Here is an 18,770-nt window from a genome sequence, read left to right as displayed (position 1 = left end):
TGAACCTAAGTTTGGCAAGTAAAGTAAAAATATTTTGGATTTGAAATGAAGGGAAAACAACAACAAATTTTTCTGCATGACATCAAGCATATGTGCTTGTGGCACTAATGATCAAAATCGTTCTGTTAATACAGAACAATCTCATCGCACCATGTATAATTCATAAGTGAGCTCAGCATTGACTCTGTGATGGGAAATACAGTGCATCTCTAATGGCTGAAATCATCGAATACCAGAGAGCAGGTGTCCTAACCATTGATAGAACAGTCTTGGGGGAAACGTGAAGCTACATTAGTGTGCCAGTCGGGCTAAGGTGTAAATAATAACCAGGCAGTAAGGTAATTGCCCTGTGAAGGAGCAGTCTGTCCATTTATCTAGGAGTGGATATATAGCTAGACGCCCAGATACAATGAACCTCTTTCTCCTGTGGAATTAAAGGGTGATTCATATCCTTCCACGCATCAATGATAATGCAATTATTAGTCCTGAACATGATCACTTGACTGCCCAAAATGTCTAGGTTGTTTATGTGCACATAAATTTGTCAGATCATTTTTCTTTGCTGAGGAGATGTGCGACCCAATTAAAAAGAGAGTGTCTGGAAAATAAGTCACTCAAGATTTTGACACAGTGGAAGACAGCGTCAGGTTTTCACTGTGTTACATCATTAAATCCCACACTCTGTGGGAAGAAAAGCAATAAATATTTTGTAGAGTTGCAGTTGGTCACTTGCTGTCGGTAACATGCTGGTCATCTGGAGCTGATGGTCTAATCACAGCCAGACCAAGGGAGAAAGTTGTGGCATGTGCAGTTGGTGCAGTATTTTAGCTATTCAATCTCACTCTAAACATTGGTGAAAAGGTTTGCTTCTGGATTTAGCAGGTACTACATAGATGTAGGTACTGTAGGTACCTACATCTATGTAGGTATATATATATTTTAGGGCTGTCAGTCGATTACATTTTTTAATCTAATTAATTACATGATGTTTCGATGAATTAATCTAATTGATCGCAAAATAAATTTGACTGTGAAAATACCCACAAAAGATTTATTTTTGTTATTTTTGTGTTAAATGAGAAAGTATCAAGTAGACATTACAAATTGTAGCTTTAGAAATAATTCAACAAAAATTCAACATAAAATTTCTTACACATAAAACATTTAGGCTACAACAGCCTTCAGTATTGTTTGTTCATACAATGAAAGTCATTGGTAACCAAAACAGCTTTGTTACCAACAGTCTTCAAAGTACCTTCCTTTATGTTCCGCAAAAGAAAGTTTTGAAACGACATGAGGAACATGAGAGTAAATGATGACAGAAGTTAAATTTTTGGGTTAACTATCCCTTTAATGTTTTTATTATTATTATTAATTAAATGATACTCTAAATAAGAAACAAAATCTACCAGCAGGTGGCAGTAAATGTCTTCAGTCGATTCGTTCAAACTGCTGATTCATTCAGGAATAAAGTAAACGGCTCTCAAAATTGAGCAAAAACACATAATATTGTGTTTAAAATATAACACAATATCAACTTCTTACTGAACTGTTGTATAAAATCACATTTAAACTCGTGATATTCGGGTCAAAATCAGCACTCGTGTAATACCTTACTGCTCTCCCTGCTCGTGTGATATAGACTATGTCAACTTTTGCCATTTCTCCATTAAAAAAAAAACGGTCAGACGTCTGAGACAAAGTTGATACTTTTATAAAACATAACTGAAAACTCAGTTAATCCTCTGAGCTATTCAAAATCAAGCAACTCACAAAACTGGCTTTTTCTTAATCCTTTGCAAAAAAACAAAAGTAGAAGTGACCGAAAATATATAGAAACAAACTCACACCCCAGTTCAGGACCTTTTGCTTTTTACAGTCAAAATAAACACTTGTCGAATGTGACTAGTGTGACTACAGTAACAGAGGTCTTGTGTTCTGTCAGCACATAGTGTGGAATTACGCTCCGAAACAAAACCACCAGCAAATCCACAGCATCGGAATTCCAGACAAATGAGTCCTGCGACACAAAGGGCTGTTTGGGTGGTTTCGGACTCAAATGTGCGGACATAGGCATGCATCTATAATCACATTATGGGGTTAAGAATCAATGCGGCAGAAAGGAGAAAAAAGACACTGATTTTGTACAATGCATTTCACACACATGTTAATTATATACAGTATTTACATGTGCAGGATGTGCTGTTAATGAAATATGAAATCTTAGCAGTTATTTATTCCTGGTATCTAAGAATTGTTTATATAGATTTGTTTGTAATTGAAATGTTTTATATGGCACATTGATTGTCACCCTGTCACTGAAATGACATTTATATTTTTATATATTATTAAAGCTAATATTAATCATGGCCTTAATTTATTAAAATAAAGTCATAATCCAATGAAACAATGTAATAATAATAACATTCACATACATGCCAAGTGATTAACACTCTCTGACTCTCTGACTCTCTCTCTCTCTCAGATCATGTGTGAGTTCTTGCTCCCTCCACCCCAAGAGATCATTTTAATTTGTGTTATGATGCATGTAACTAAATTAAGATCAGCTGTAATGATCCTGCCAGAACTCCTGTGTGCTAATGACTGCCAAATAAAGATTGACTTAGTCAACACAAAACCCAAATTGATCTAATATATGCTGTGAATGCCACTTAACTCACAGTTCCACTTAATAATATCAGTCAAGACACGTTGTCCATGAAGACATACTTGCAATCAAAAAAAGCAAAACATGCTGCATAGCATTCAGTTTCATACACTGTAAAATAATGTTCTGTTTTTCACAATTTCAAAGAGTTGTTGACCCAAAAATTAAAGTGTGCTGAAAGTTTACTCTTCCCTCAGGCCATCCAAGATGTAGATGAGTTTGTTTCTTCAGCTGAACAGATTGGGAGAAATTTAGCATCACCAGTGGATCCTCTGCAGTGAATGGGTGCCGTCAGAATGAGAGTCCAAATAGCTGATAAAAACATGATGTGTATGTTTGAACGAAACAAATCCATCAAGGCATTTTAACTTTAAACCGTCACTTCTGCCTATCAGCGATTTGACGGCACCCATTCACTGCAGAGGATCCACTGGTGAGCAGGTGACTTAATGCAAAATTGCTCCAAATCTGTTGCAAAGAAAAAACAAACTATTCCTTTAAATGCCATCAAGCAAAAACAAAATGGTGTGTTAGTGATTTTGCATACCTCCCAGGGCCAGGTGGAGGGCTGACTGCTGTGGTAGGGGCTCGGGTTTGATTTGGTGTTGTAGGAGTAGGGGCAGGAGTAGAACGAGGGTCCCGGGACCCACTGGTTCTGCTGGTTTTCTACATTAGTCACAGGGGCCGATTGAACAGTGGAGAATGACTGGAACATTGCGGATTCCTAATGCTGCACAGTGAAAACACAACACGAGAGATGAGCGAGCTATGAAATGTGATATGTCACTGTATCTACATTACTTATATCCTTTTATTTAGTGGATTTAAATAAGTGTTCATTCAATGCACGTTTCATTCAAATGTAGCCACTTTCAAAACATTCTGCTTAGATTTACATCTCAAATAAATCAGTGTGACATGTAAGCCAGAATCTGTAAAGATGTTTGAATTAATTTAAATAAGTGAGTTAAGTGTACTGTCCCTTGGGTTCATCTGAAATCACATTTGAGGGATGTTTTCTTTCAGCCTGTGATCATGTTTTGCAATACGTCTTTGTTTAGACTCACGTCAGCTCTGCATGAGATGATTGAAACAGAGCTGGAATAATGAGAGGCAGCGTGCCGCATATATAGTCTCTCAGTTCAACTGTCACACTCAATCAGTGATTTTAGTGTAAAAAAAACTCTTGAGCTAATTGGCCGTTTCAGTGTTATCAACTTTAACAGCAGTAGATTCTCGTCTGAAAGTGACGGACGGTTTGAAAGTGTCTGAATCGGAATTTAAGGGAATTTATAATGATTTTTTCTTATATTATTTAATTGAATAATTAACATTTTATCATACTATCTAAGTGTTATTTACAGAATAATATCAATACCAAGTCTAAATTATTGGCTTGGAAAACATGTTGACATTGTACTGTATGATGCATCATTTTTTTATCCGTTTTTTAAATTTTTTTATTTGTTTTTCTTTATTATTAGTTGTTCTGATTTTGTTGTCTTTGTGTGAATATTTTTGGTCTATGATAATCAGTGTTGGGCAAGTTACTCTGAAAATGTAATCAAATTACTGATTACTGATTAATCCTTTTAAAAGTAATCACATTACTGTTCTGATTACTTTATTTCAAAAGTAATTAGTAATTAGTTACATTACTAGTTACGTTGCAATAGATGAATAACAATTTATTTGTTTTAGATATTTTATGTTTAGATATTTCTATTTTGCGGGAGTCCCGTGAATCATTTTATTCTCCCGCATCCCACACACACACGAGTGTCTACCCGCCGCACCAGCACTCGCCCATCTTGTCCCGCGCCGCACTCTGTTGCGTCGGGTCTCGCGGGAGCAGGTCTCTAATCCACTGGCACTTGACTCGACAGTGCCTGTGCTACATCCTTTTTAGGTCTCTAGATTATAAAACACTGCATTCTGTCAGCAATGTAACACGGCAGTAACGTATAGAGACCTCGGCTTGTACTCTAATTACTATTTTGAAAATTATAACGCGTTAAATTACTCCGTTACTAAAATAGTAATCAAATTACAGTAACGCGTTACTAAGTAATGCGTTACTGCCCAACACTGATGATGATGTAAAGAGGCCTTGTGCCGAGCTGGAAAGTGGCTGCAAATGGCTTGTTGTTCTTCAGCACTGATCCCACACTGGTCCTGAGGAGAGGACATTGTTCCTAAAATTGTGGCATGACCGGCTCTGATGGACACAGATGCCACTCTGAGATCTCAGACGTAATGGGCTTATGAGAACATGTCTTTTCTGCAGGACAATGTGTGATTTGGGCCGTTTCTTCTGAATGATGAGGGACTAATGAACTTGACAGACACAGGGATGACTGGAGGGAGAATCACGGAGAGCTGGAAGTCTGAGAAAACTAGGTCGCCAAACTAAAGTCCACTCAACATTTATCTGTCTTACTATCTGTAAATTGATGACTGACTCATATTTATCTATCTGTATCTATCTATCTGACTGTCTTTGTCTATTTGACTATCTGTCTCTCTCACCCTGATGTAGCTACACTTCAAATTATACATTTTAAAAGCTGCTCGCTATCCATGTTTGACCACGGTGCATATGCAAGGAATGATTCTTCCTTATTGTTTGACTCTTCTACATGCTTTAAATTCAGATATTCGATATATTACAGTATGTAGGTTTGATGTAGAGTTATGCAGCTTGAGGATCTCATTGTATCAGCGAGAGATCAGTGAGATAGTGACGCCTCACACAATCAGAGAGGCCACGCTGAGAGCCAGACAGCACTGTGAAAGGAAAGAGCTCCATAATGGAGGAGCAGAAGGTTGAGCACAACGTAATTGGCAAGTCTTCCTCCTTTTTTGCCCACACCTCTCTACTTCCATGCATGGTGCAAGTGATGTTAAATTGCCTTCTCTCTCTCTGTATTCCCTCATTATTTCTCTCTTCCTGTCAGCATTGCCGAACAGTAGAATATGCGATCCTGAACACCAGTCAGATTCGGAGATGGACTGAATTGCTGCTAAAGAATGTTCCTGTCCATCTGTCAGCATTCCAGGGACAGAGCTGCTTTTAGCTTCCTGAATTTGAGACAATCGTCCCTGTCTATGCTTCACTTGGGTTTGTGTCCACATTGGGTCACTATTTTCTGTGTGAGCCTCTCCATTATGAGGCGAGTAAGTATTCCTCCCAAACAACAGGGGCATTTTATAGAGCTAATACTATAATGAGGGAAGGTAATGACACTAAACCAGGGCTTTTGTCACAGGCCTCTATGTCTGCAGCAGAGGCAATGTTTGACACATTCAGAGGTTAGAAATCCCAAGCCATTTTCCATTTACTACAATTTACCAAACAGTAAAACCCTATATTTGGCGTTCATCGGGATTCAAGGGGTATGCTGGCAAACAGGTTGTCGTGCAAAACGCAACCTGCTGCATTTGGCATTCTCATCATATCTTTCACATGTTGATTTACATTTTTTGTAAAGAATTTCTTACTGGTGCTTGCTAAAGCAATTGTTTTTGCGCATTTTGCCTGTATGTCTCATACAAATCATACAGGTGATCAGGTGTTTTGCGCTTAGGATTTAGGCCTTTTGGATAATAAAACAACATACAATAAAATGCATTAAAGAAAGTACCTTAAGCCATATCTAGGGACCAGGGACCTCATTTATCAACAGTGCGTATGCACAGATGTGTGCGTAATGAGTGTGTAAGCACAGTTTCACGCAAAGTGTGTGATCTACCAACTTGTACTTGTGTAGGAATGTGTGTAAATATAAGGACAAAATATAGAACCTTTTCTACGCACTGTTGATAAATAAGGCCCCAGAATATCATGGGTGTAACTTGAGCCAGTAAGCAACAAGGTAACAAGTCATTTTGGCACTAAAAATCATCTTTTTGATGATAAACGTGGCTTTTCTCCCTGTCAGTGTTGTTGATTTGCAAAGGGGTCATTTTTGGATGTCACCAGGGTCAAGATGAGGTCAACGAGACACTGGTGAGCTTTAACTAGTGATTTACAGTGTATAGTAAAACCCTTCAGGCTTATGGGTCATTGGTTAGCTGGTTGTGTAGGTGGAGACAAGGAAGTATAGGATATACTTAGGAATTGTAGCCTCAGGTGAAATGCATATCAGTGCAAAATGCCCTCACAGGAAAAAATCCTGCCATGCTCTTGTTAAAAGTTTAGAGAAAAAGCTTTAGAATATGTATATGTGAATGTATGTGATATAAAATATGTGTGTGAGAAAAAGAGAGATCTTAGAGGATGTGTCTCAGTCTGATGAGCTCTCCTTTCCCCCCGGGCTTCATTAAAAGCTTTCCCTCAGAAACGGCCCTGTGTGGCGCTTTGCCCCTCCACCAGCTCTGGGCTGAGAGACAAAACACTTGTTTCCTCTCTCTCTCTCTCTCTCTTTTTTTCTCATGTCGTCTCTCGGGTCCTCAAAAGGCTTTGTTACAGGCTTTTCAAGTAAGAAGCACCTATTTATTTGCTTTTTTCACTGTTAATTCTTGTTTTTCTGCTTTCCTCAGATGCTGAGCAGGGCTATGGTGCTTCTGCCTGTGGTCATGTCCTGAGTCACTGCGTCTGGATAATGGACAGACTTAGAGATGGAGCAATGCATCTTAAAGGGGTCATATGATGCTTTTTTAAAGATCATTATTTTGTGTATTTGGTGTAACAGAATATGTTGACATGCTTTAATGTTGAAAAAACACATTATTTTTCAAATACATGAGCCGTTTTAGGGGGGCGTGGCAGAGTCTTAACTTTGATAAAGAATATCTCTTTGGTTTTGAGACTTTAGTCTTTGCAACTTCAGGGATCTTATCTATGCACAATCAGCTTGTAACACTCCAAAGAGAAAGGAAAACTTGAAATCGCATCATATGACCCCTTTGATGTATTTTTTATTATTATTATTATTATTATTCCTGGCTATTTTTAAATTATTAATTTATTTTGCATTTTTGTCTTTTGTCCAATCAAAATGCTTCATACAAAACATGTAGATACTTTAGCTAGTTACCCATGTATTCTGATAACTACTTTTTGCAGGCAAGTATTATTACAATACATATAGTACAGAAATTATATTATAGTAGATGTTAATTAACTTTTATTTTATTGCAATGCATTAGCATGCATTTAAACATTTCTTGATCTTGACTGCAAATGTTCGAATAGTTCCTACAGTGCTCCCTCTGGGTTCGTTCTACATCTCTGTCTGTAGTTTTTTCTAGGAGTTCATTTGTACAGTGCTGAGGATTTAGATGGATGGAATGAGTTTATTTGCTTTGGTGATTTTTCATGTTTAGTGTAATCTGGCCGCTGTAATAGAGCCTGTCTGGACAGTTTGACTGTTCAGTCTCAGTCTCAGTTGTGTATCTCTGTTGTAATCCTGTTAGGAATACACACTGAGCTGGCATGTGAAGTCACTGTTTGCATTCCCCACTCCTGATGAACCCAGAGAAGATTTTGCACATTTTACTCACTCGGGTTCACTACATTAGTGAGGACATCTCATAGAGGGAATGGGTTTTTGTATGTGATGTCACTTGGTGGGGCCATAAGATTTATGGCCTGAGGGTGAGTAAATTTTTATTTTAGTGTGAACTATTCTTTTAAGTAAATTTTATAATGCGATAATTTATTATATCAATTTTATAATGCGATGGCACGCATAGTTCAGATACAGAAGAAACAATATTAGCAGCTTTTCCCAAATGCACCAGAAAGGGAAGTAGAGGCTTGTGTTTGTGTCTGTCTAGCCAGCGCTCCTCTTGAGTCGGTCTCATCTCAGACACCCAAGAGCCACAGGCCAGGGAGAGAGCAAACATTCAATGTCATCTCTGATTGGCCAAGGTTGAGCAGCGCCTCACCTTCCCATGAACCCCTCCGCTGTCACTGATTGGACGAGGTGAGCCGAGCCTCACTTGTGTCTGAACCCTGCCTCGTGTGATACGAGAGCTGCTTTGTGGGCCTCGGAGATGCTGTAGGGAGACAGACTCAGGGTGGGTGGACATGTTCTTGAGGGCTCTCCAACCATCGCTCGCTGTGGAGAGCTCCTTCATCACCACGCTGTCATGATAGCACTACCCATAAGAGCACCAAAACCGCCTCTCCTCGACAAGGCAATTCAGACTTCCTCCCTGTCATTAAGCAATATGAAGTCTGGAATGTGACTGCCGAGATGTTTGATTCCTGCCCTTTATGAACTTATCTGGGCTGGGTGAAGATATTACACTTGAATGTCGGAGAGGAACCCAGTGTATTACAGCTTTAACTGCAGTTCCTCTGATTCCCACAAGAGGTCACCGTGTAAACAGCATGGAAGTCGGCATTGAAAACTTGAGAAGATGAGAAGTCTGATAGTTTGCTTAACTTTCAGTTTTTCTTTTGCTTGCACAATGAAACTCAATCTATTAGGCAAACATCTTCAACCATTACACAATTTCTTAAAATGACTCATTTCGTTAACAGATTTTTTTTTTTTTTTTACAATTTTTAAAACATTTTGTCAGTAGTATCAAGATCATATAATTTTGAATAAATCGTTACTTTATACTAAATATATAATAAAATGTGAAGATGATTATGATAATGAAAGTATATATGATTGTTAAAACTTAATGTATTAATAATAATAATAACTTTTTAATTAAGCATAAATACATCTTTATTATTATTAATATATAATAAAATGAATTAAAATACAAAATACTGTTTCTGTCTAACCTCAATTAAACTAATTTGTGAACAGTTCAACATTTTTTAACATTCAAATTTACTGAAGGAGGATGTCAAGATCATGTTATTTTGAATAAATCATTCATTTATACCAGCGTCGGTGCCACGGGGGGGGCCTGAGGGGGCCCGGCCACCTCGGTCACTGTGCCCCCTCACCTCTGGTGCCGTCTCCGTAGTAGGTGCCCTGATTTTAGTCGGTGAGGCAAGGTACTGCCCTGGTCAAACTAGGCTATATGTTATTAAATTGTACATAGGCTATATATCAGATTATTTTATTTACAAGTTTCATGTTTGTGTTTATCCCGTTTTTTCCCCCGTTGCATCTGAAAATTACTTCCAGAAACATTTTTTTTTTCAAAGCAGCCCCCCTCCTCCCCAAAGCGCGGCCCCCCCAAAAAAATTGTGCCTGCCCCCTCACTTTGTGCGCTCTGGCGTCGACCCTGATTTATACTAAATATATCATAAAATGTGAAGATGATAATATAATATTATAATAGTATATATGATTGTTAAAACAATGTATTTAATATAAGAGTAATAATATAATAATCACAGTATCTTTTAGATTATTTATGCAAAATAATAATAATTACTACTACTAATAATAATAATAATACAATAAAAGATAATTCATTTATTAAACATAAATTAAAACATAACATACTTTTTTTCTGTCAAACAATTAAGCAAATCTGTGAAATAAGGATTAATTTATTTAACAGATCATTTTTTGACATTTAAATTGACTGAAGTGGGATGTCAAGATCTTGTTATTTTTAATAAATCATTAATTAAATGTGATGATAATAAGAATACAGTAGTTCTTATCATTATTTGCATATTAATATTATATAGTTAAATAATATATATATATATATATATATATATATATTAATTACTGTAATATATAAATATTAATCATTGTTATTGTTTTATATTGCACATGTTATGTAAAAACGCACATCCTGCATCTGTCCACACCTCTCTTTCTCAGGACAGTGGTGATCTTGTGGTCAGATATTGAGCAAGCGCAGCTGTGTGAATCAGAGGTGAGCAATGGCATGCTGGCCTTCAGCACACTGCCCTACTTCCTCTCAACACTAACACACGACACTCTCTCTCTGTCTTGCACACATCCCTCTGTAAATTGCACACATCCCTCATCAGTTCTGTTACATTTCAAGCTGTTTTGAAAGAGGTCTTATCATACTTTCATTTTTTATATCATATTTATATCATTTCTCCCCCTCAAGTCTACTTATAATATTTTAATCATAATTTAGTATTTCATGATGCTTAAAAGTTTTTGTTGCTGTATTCTATGATGTAAATTTCATTTACAAATGTTAATTATGTAACAGTACTGGGGATATTGTTAACAGTAAAATTCAGCTACCCTTTAAAATAATAATAATAGTAGTAGTAGTAAAGAGAGTTTAGCCCCATTGTAGCTTAAATAAACATTAAAACATTACAATAAATATAGATATGAAAGAAAAATAATCATTTTAAAATTATAAATCATTAACAATAATAATAATTTTAAATAAGTACTGGGTAATATAAGGTAACTACTTGGGTTAAGGTTAGGTTTAGGGGCAGGTTCAGGGTGAGTACCTAGTTATTGTAATTACTATAATAATTACATTATATGTGCATGTGGAACAGGACTGTAAAATAAAGTGCTACCAAAAAATCTTCATAAACTTTAGGATCTGCTGAAGGACTAATGATCCTTCATGGTTCTAAAAGTGCACTTTTTTAGTACATCAAACTCAAAAATCAATATCACTTTAATTTCTAAAAACATGATCACTTAAACAAATATTTTGTCCTTTTATACCATATTTTAAGCCTAGCACTCCCTTTGTAGGATGTCTATGTGATATGGGAATATGGGATATTTTATTTATAAAACGCCTTGTTTTGTCAATTCAATTATATTTTAATGATTTACTGTAAAATAATATAAAAGAATCTATAAAATTACATCTTATAGAACTCTTAGCTAAATATAAATCTGAACATGACATGCATAATATTTAATTGAATATTTGTATTTAAATACATACATATGTGAACTAGGTTACTCATAACTCTTGTTTAATAAAAAAAAATAATAGTAAACTAAATGTGAAAAATGTTAACATTGTAAAAGATGTTAACATGCTTAAAGATGTTTAAGCAAAAATGGGACATTAATGTATTTTAGGGTTCATCTGGAGCTAAAGCCACTGGAATGATGGCGTTCTGTTCAGTCCATCTCCCTGTCTCTTAACTTTATGCACACATTTTCTCATTTTCCCCCCTCACACCTTGTGTCTCAGATTTTTTACTTATCCATTATCTCATTGTCATTCAAATGTTAGATACCTTTCCCTCTCTATTTTCACCTTGTCTGAGTCTGGGATCCCCTCTGTGTGCCACCTGACATTGATCAACACCTGCGAATCTCATTCTCTCTCTTCATATAAATTACATTAATCTGTGGATGGCTCTTGCTCATCTGTCTCTGATATCTCCATGTGTGTTCTTTTCTTTCTGACCATTTCAAGTAAAAGTCTGCGTCTTGTGGCCACGTGTCTATGGTCTCATGAAAGATTCCCATATGCTACTCTTCAGACGCTCAGCATTATTGCCCATCGACTGCACCACACCTTCTGCTTTATGTATATCTCTCCTGTCATGCAACATTATGTAATGCCTGGTGTAGGGTAACAACTGATAAATATGGGAATGTTTGTTTCATGGTTTGATTTATAAATGTTTTATTTTTTTCTTTATTTTTATATTCATCATTTATTCTATTCTTTTATTTAGCTGTAGGCTTTATTTTACTATTTATTATTTTTTATTATGTATGTTTTAGAATTTTTTTAGAATTATTTCTTTATTTTTATATTTTATTATTTTATTGTGGTATAGCATATAGTGGGGCTAAAGGAAATGTGTTTTTCTGGTCCGAAGGTGAATAAAAATATTATTATTATTATTTAGAATTATTTCTTGTTTTATATTTAATTATTTTATTATGGTGTATGTTACCATTGAGCTAAAGAAATTTTTCCCCCCTAAGTGGAGAAGAATAATAATAATTATTATTATTATTTCTTGTTTTTTATTTTATTATTTTATTCTGGTGTATGATACCATCATTGAGCTAAAGAAAAAAAAAATCAGTCCCAAAGTGGGGGAAGAATATTTATTATTATTATTATTAATTTATTAATAATTAATAGTAATAATAATACTTCTTGTTTTTTATTTCATTATTCTATTCTGGTGTAGGGTACAGTTCAGCTGAAGAAAATATTTTCTGATCCCAAAGTATATAAATGTAATGTACATTTATATTACAATTATATATTACAAGTAGAACATTGTAATTGTAATTTCATTTGGACAATGAAATGCATATAGCATAGCATATTATATGATTTAGCCCCACTATATGCTATACCACAATAAAATAATAAAATATAAAGAAATAATTCTAAAAACATTATAAAAACAAATTCTAAAACATAAATAATTAAAAATAATAAAAAAATGCAATGTAAATGTAAGTAGTACTCAGTTGTTTATTTGCTTTTCTGTTTGTTAATTATTTGTATTAAAATGAATAACAAAACTGCACCATGAACAAAACTGAAAACCATAAGTATTTTGTCTTAAAATGCATATGATGATTCTCAATACCATAAAAGTGCAACATTTGAAAATTAAAAATCATTAAATCTTTGATCACTTTATCTCAAGCTCAACCGACTGTCAGTGCACATATTGAAATTTTGCCTTGCATAGTGACAAAAGGTGTTTTACACCTGGGTGCATTCAGCCCATTGCACACTATTTTCTTTGTACATGCTTTTCAATCACCCTTATATGGGTAACGGATTTGAACAATCATTTTAACTGGCAAATATAAATCAATGTGCTGTTTTTGCAAAGTCATACCTCGTGTTGTGATTGTGACAGTCACTTATGTGCCCCGCCCCCATAAGTGGCCCCCTTTAAAATGAGTGCAAAAGAAACCACATCCTGTACAAACAAGAAATGGGTACAAAAATCCCATGATAGATGGAATTTCCTGTATGTAAAAGAATATATGTGATGAGACCCAATAGAGGAAGTTTATTAAAGAATGGTGGAGGCAGCCGCTTCTCCATTTTTGTTTTTTAATAGTTTTCCTTTTTTTTTTTTGCCATGTCACTTTGTTGCTGTAGACACTAATTTTGCAAACACAAAGCGATTACTAGAAATGCATTACTCAAGAGCAGATAGACCTACTTCGGAAAAAGCCCCTCCCAAAAGATCTGTTTTACATTTATACATTTCGCAAACACTTTTATCCGGATCAACTCTTAGTATTTAAACTAAACTTTTTATTAGTTTAAGCATTTTGGAAATTTAACCTATGCCAACTGAGCTACACGAACAAAAGCATATGCCTATTGCATAAATGTAAATGTTTTAGTACCTTTAGAGACATTTTAGTACATTTTTGAGTACTTAACATCCACTACTTTCAGTATACATTTTATTTATACTCAGAAAAAGACATTTTTGCCTTATGAAGTAACATTAAAATTATAGTAAACATCTTCACTAGCTGAAATAGTAAGCCTTAATGTGTGCCACTTTAGACATCGTCCTTAGGCAGGTTTGTTAGATTTGTTTCTTGTTCTGCAATGATTATTGTTTCAAAAAGTGATTCTGTGATAAACTGGCAAATCTGGATAATATGCGTGTATTTACTGAAATATTGTTTAAATAAGACCATTAAATTACAGTATATCTCTGGTCTCTCATAACATATAACAGCATATGCATAAGCATCCCTGGTTACTGGACATAAACTTCTGTGTAATATTTCTTTATCATAAACACGTAGCAGAAGTAGCCAGCTAGATGAATAGTTCTTGTGTGCGTGGCAGATTGAGTTTAATGAAAGATATAAATTACCTGTGATTGTCGGCTACAGGTGGTTTTTCTGTGAAGTCAGCGGTTGGTTGATCTCTTGCTATTACTGTTGGCCAGCAAGATCAGCAAGACTTGATCCAATATAAATCTTCATCTATTTCCTCTTTTTCTTCGTCCATGGAACCGGGTGCAAATGGGAAGTCTCTACACTTTCTGACATGCATCTTGAACCTAGAAAGTGAGATGTTATTCATTTTTAATATAAACTAATGTTCCATAATTATTAGATTAATTATATCTAATTATAAAAATTTCAAGTTGTTTCTTAATTTTGTGTGCAATGTAGAGTAACATAAGTGCTCACGTATTGAACAAATCACAACTGATGGAGATTGTATGCGTATTTTTGGTCTCATTAATAAAAAAAATATATTTTCTGGCATAAAAACAGAAATATTGAGTTCCTCTTTTTCTTCGTCCATGGAACCGGGTGCAAATGGGAAGTCTCTACACTTTCTGACATGCATCTTGAACCTAGAAAGTGAGATGTTATTCATTTTTAATATAAACTAATGTTCCATAATTATTAGATTAATTATATCTAATTATAAAAATTTCAAGTTGTTTCTTAATTTTGTGTGCAATGTAGAGTAACATAAGTGCTCACGTATTGAACAAATCACAACTGATGGAGATTGTATGCGTATTTTTGGTCTCATTAATAAAAAAAAAGTATTTTCTGGCATAAAAACAGAAATATTGAGTTGAGTTTGTCCTGTCATGTTCAATGGACATCTTTATGGTAGATTTTGTCCTGACACCAGATTGTTGAGTGCACATGTCTCTGGTTTTCAAAATATATAAATGTCCTTGCCAGTGAATTATTTGTTGACGGCAGTATTTGATGTATATTGTTATTTTAGTGTCATGTATATTTTACTGATTGTGTTTTGTGTGCGTGTGCTTGAGAGAGAACATTAAACCACATAGTGTCCCTATTAGTAATTGTTTTGCCTACTGTGACGACTCAAATGTCATATGAGTCGTCATTACTAACATGACGTTAAATGCCACATTAGAAACGTCATTTGGGTTTGGTATCATTTTTGATGTTTTGGAAAAGTCTCTTATGCTCAACAAGGCCTGAATTATTTGACCAAAATACAGTAAAAACAGTAATATTACAATTTAAAAACAATGTTTTCTGTTTTAATGTATTTTAAAATTTAATTTATTCCTGTGATGCAAAGCCGAGTTTTCAGCAGCCATTCAGTTTTAAGTGCCACATCATCCTTCAGAAATCACTCTAATATGCTGACTTTCTGCTAAAGAAATATTTCTTATTAATAATGTTGAAAACAATCTTTCCTGCTTAATGTTTATGTAAAACTGTGATAGTTTTTTCAGGATTCTTCAAGCAATAAAAAGTTCAAAAGAACAGCTTGTATTTTAAAAACAAAAATCTTCTGTAACATTATAAATGCCTTTACAGTCACCTTTGATCAATTTCATGCATTTTAATGAATCACAATATTAATTTCTTTTTAAAAACTCTTACTGACCCCAAACCTTGAAAGGATAGTGTATTAGTTTCCTATTGATTGATTTGATTAGATATTATTCTCCAATTAAAAAAAAAACATCAAAATATGTTAATGAACTTATTTATTAAATATTTTTCTCTTTGAGGGACTAGATGTGAGCAGCCAAATGCAATCTTTTTCTTTAGGTTGCATTTTTTCTATACTGTAATTTTAGTTTTAAGGGCTGCATTAAAAAAAAAATTATATTGAAAGTTTTTACAAAACCAGTGAAAACACCTTTGTGTACTTTGACTCAAACCTTGTATTTGGTGAGATACTTCCCTTGTGACAACTAGCCCCTTCTATATATTTTATGTGTGTGTGGTAATTTTGTCAAGAAATGAAAGATGTGTTTGACTTGAGACAGGCATCTCGTGTTTAGAGGATTATAAGCAGGGAAAAGATAGTTCAAAGCCGAAAAAAAAAACTTGTGAAGCATTTTAAGTGTCCCTTTACCCAGCGCCCTCACCTCTATCCCAGAATTCCCTTTGTCCAAAAGTTTCTGGCGAGAACAAACTTCCCCCCACATCTTCAAAACCTGATCACTTTGCTTTATTCTGATCAATGTGCTCCACGTTTCTCCTCTCGGTGTCAGAGTAGTCAGGAGATAAAAAAGAAGGAGGGGTGTGAGGGCCAGACGGCTTACTTTTTTAGATGCCAATTGTATGTGTCTCTGTGGCTGCCTTACCTGTGTTCCTTTGATCATAGCTGAGCATGGAGTGGCGTTTGATTCCAGGGCTACTTTGACAGCTCGCAGGCTGGCAGAAGCCTCTCGGATGACTGGAGATAAGAGAAGACAGGCTGGAAAGCAGAAGTCCAGCTGAGAGAAGATCAGAAGAGGCACAACTTCAACCAGAGCTATTGTGAAGGAACGTAATGGCTTAGATAACTTTTTCCCCTCCATCTTTTTTTTTCTTGTGAAAACTTACCCTTCAGAATTTTGAATTGCCCACTTTAAGGTCTGTGGGGCTTTGTCTGGCTTTGACAAAAGAGGCATGTTTTTCTTTCCGCCTTGTCCTGGAGAGCCCGATCTATTTAAACGGTGTCACTCCTGCTTGATGTTCTCTTGTTTTAAGCAGCGCTGGTTCAGCCCGGTTCACTTGCTGTAGATGCACACACTATGAAAAGAAAAATATAATTAAATGTACAAACATGCATTTTTCTTGTCTATAATTGTGTAAAACAGCTACATTACAGTCAAATGCTTATGTAGACTTAATTAAATCTGCATATGGGTCTTTGTTTGTTTTGGTTTATGCTGTGTGTGTGTGTGCGCGTTTTTGTGACAAATGAGGACATAAATTTGTATAATGACAAAGGTATGACATAGGTATTACAAGGAGAAGGTGACTTTTCAGGACATTACCCCATGTCCCCACTTTTCAAAACGCTTATAAATCACACAGAATGGAGTGTATTGAAAATCTGAAATAGCACAAAGTTTCCTGTGAGGGGTAGGTTTAGGGGTAGGGTTGGTGTAGGGCAATAGAATATACGGTCTGTACAGTATAAAAACCATTACGCCTATGGGATGTCCCCACTTTTCACAAAAACAAACCTGTGTGTGTGTTAGGAACTTGCAAATTAAAATTTTGAAGTTGAATTAGTGTTTTCTTAAATGTGTTAATTTAACTCGATTGTAAATCAATCCAGTGCCATCTGTGACCCAGCAAAACATACAGAGGGCTCCTGTGGTGTAATGTCTCCCTCTGGTGGAGGATGTGATGAACATCTTGCACTGCATTATATATATTTTAAATGTATTAAAACGACTTAATTAACCTGAAATGTTAATTCTGTTATCATTTACTCAAGTTGTTCTAACCCTATATTAATTTCTTTCTTCTGTTGAACACTAAAGAAGATATTTTGAAGAATGTTGGAAACCAAACAGTTACTGGTACCAAGCCAACAACTTAGTATTTTTATTATTCCATATTATTAAAGTCAAAGGCTACAAGCAACTGTTTGGTTACCAACATTCTTCTTCTATCTTCTTTTGTGTTCAATAAAAGAAAAGAAACTCGTATAGGTTTGGAACAACTTGAAATGATGACATAATTCTCATTTTTGGGTGAATTATCCCTTTAAGTGGAATTGGAAAGCAACAAGTGGAATGTGTCTTAACAACATTAAATTGTAATATTAAAAAAAGGTTAAGCTCTTCCAAAAATGTTACTGCTGTAAAACTGCCATAAAGAAAATGTTTTTTTTTTTTTTTGTAACTCATATTCGTTTAAGACGGTGGCCGAGAAGCAAATCACAATTCTGAAAACAAAATAAATTACAAGCGCAAATGCAAGTCTAAAAAACAAAATAACAATTCAGAAAGCACAACAACAATTCAGAAAACATTATAACAAGTTGGAAAACACAATGACAAATTCGAAAACAAAATAAGTCAGAAAACACAACGACAAATCCGAAAACAAATTAACAAGTCAGAAAACACAACGACAAATCAGACAAACCGGAAGAGGTAGGTATAGTTTGAGACAGCGCCATTGGTTTGGGATTACTCACCGCTGACTGGACGAGACATCTGTCAATCAACGTATACAGGGAAGAACAGCAGAGTCCTGGTAGAAAGTTCGGAGATGGTATTAAAGTAGCTCAGTTTAAATGTATTGTATGAATTGCCCTTACTATGGAATAAAAAATACGGGGGTGGAAAAATGAATAAACAGCTTGAATATTCGATTTCTACACGTGGGCAGGAATTAAACGCCCCTTTCTGCTGATTGGTCAGCCGAAGATCAAACCGTGCCATCATCAGTTCTTCCGCAGTATCACACAGCAGAATAATAGTCCTCCACTGCTGCAGTTGTACGGATTA

The 18,770-nt window shown here is 35.2% G+C and overlaps 1 protein-coding gene and 1 long non-coding RNA gene across 2 annotated transcripts in view; both read right to left on the bottom strand.

Annotated features, from left to right (window-relative positions):
* The window catches only part of LOC107725982 (transcription factor EC-like), a 51,676-nt gene extending 37,125 nt beyond the window's left edge, over positions 1-14,551 (bottom strand). Inside the window, exons 1-2 of the mRNA XM_016535419.1 lie at positions 14,394-14,551; positions 3,216-3,398 (exon numbers count right to left, since the gene is read on the bottom strand). Coding sequence (XP_016390905.1) covers positions 3,216-3,383 — 168 coding nt within the window. The 5' untranslated portion in view covers positions 3,384-3,398; positions 14,394-14,551. The remainder of the gene's footprint in view (positions 1-3,215; positions 3,399-14,393) is intronic.
* Positions 14,552-16,585: 2,034 nt separating this feature from the next.
* The window catches only part of LOC107725985 (uncharacterized), a 14,020-nt gene continuing 11,835 nt past the window's right edge, over positions 16,586-18,770 (bottom strand). The window contains exons 2-3 of the long non-coding RNA XR_001638195.1: positions 16,864-17,052; positions 16,586-16,754 (exon numbers count right to left, since the gene is read on the bottom strand). This is a non-coding gene — a long non-coding RNA (uncharacterized LOC107725985). The remainder of the gene's footprint in view (positions 16,755-16,863; positions 17,053-18,770) is intronic.

This window comes from Sinocyclocheilus rhinocerous, unplaced genomic scaffold (assembly GCF_001515625.1).
Source record: "Sinocyclocheilus rhinocerous isolate Xijiao unplaced genomic scaffold, SAMN03320098_v1.1 scaffold395, whole genome shotgun sequence".
In the NCBI taxonomy this organism is placed as follows: domain Eukaryota; kingdom Metazoa; phylum Chordata; class Actinopteri; order Cypriniformes; family Cyprinidae; genus Sinocyclocheilus; species Sinocyclocheilus rhinocerous.
The sequence above is the reverse complement of the archived record's forward strand: the minus strand, read 5'-3'. Positions and strand labels throughout refer to the sequence as shown.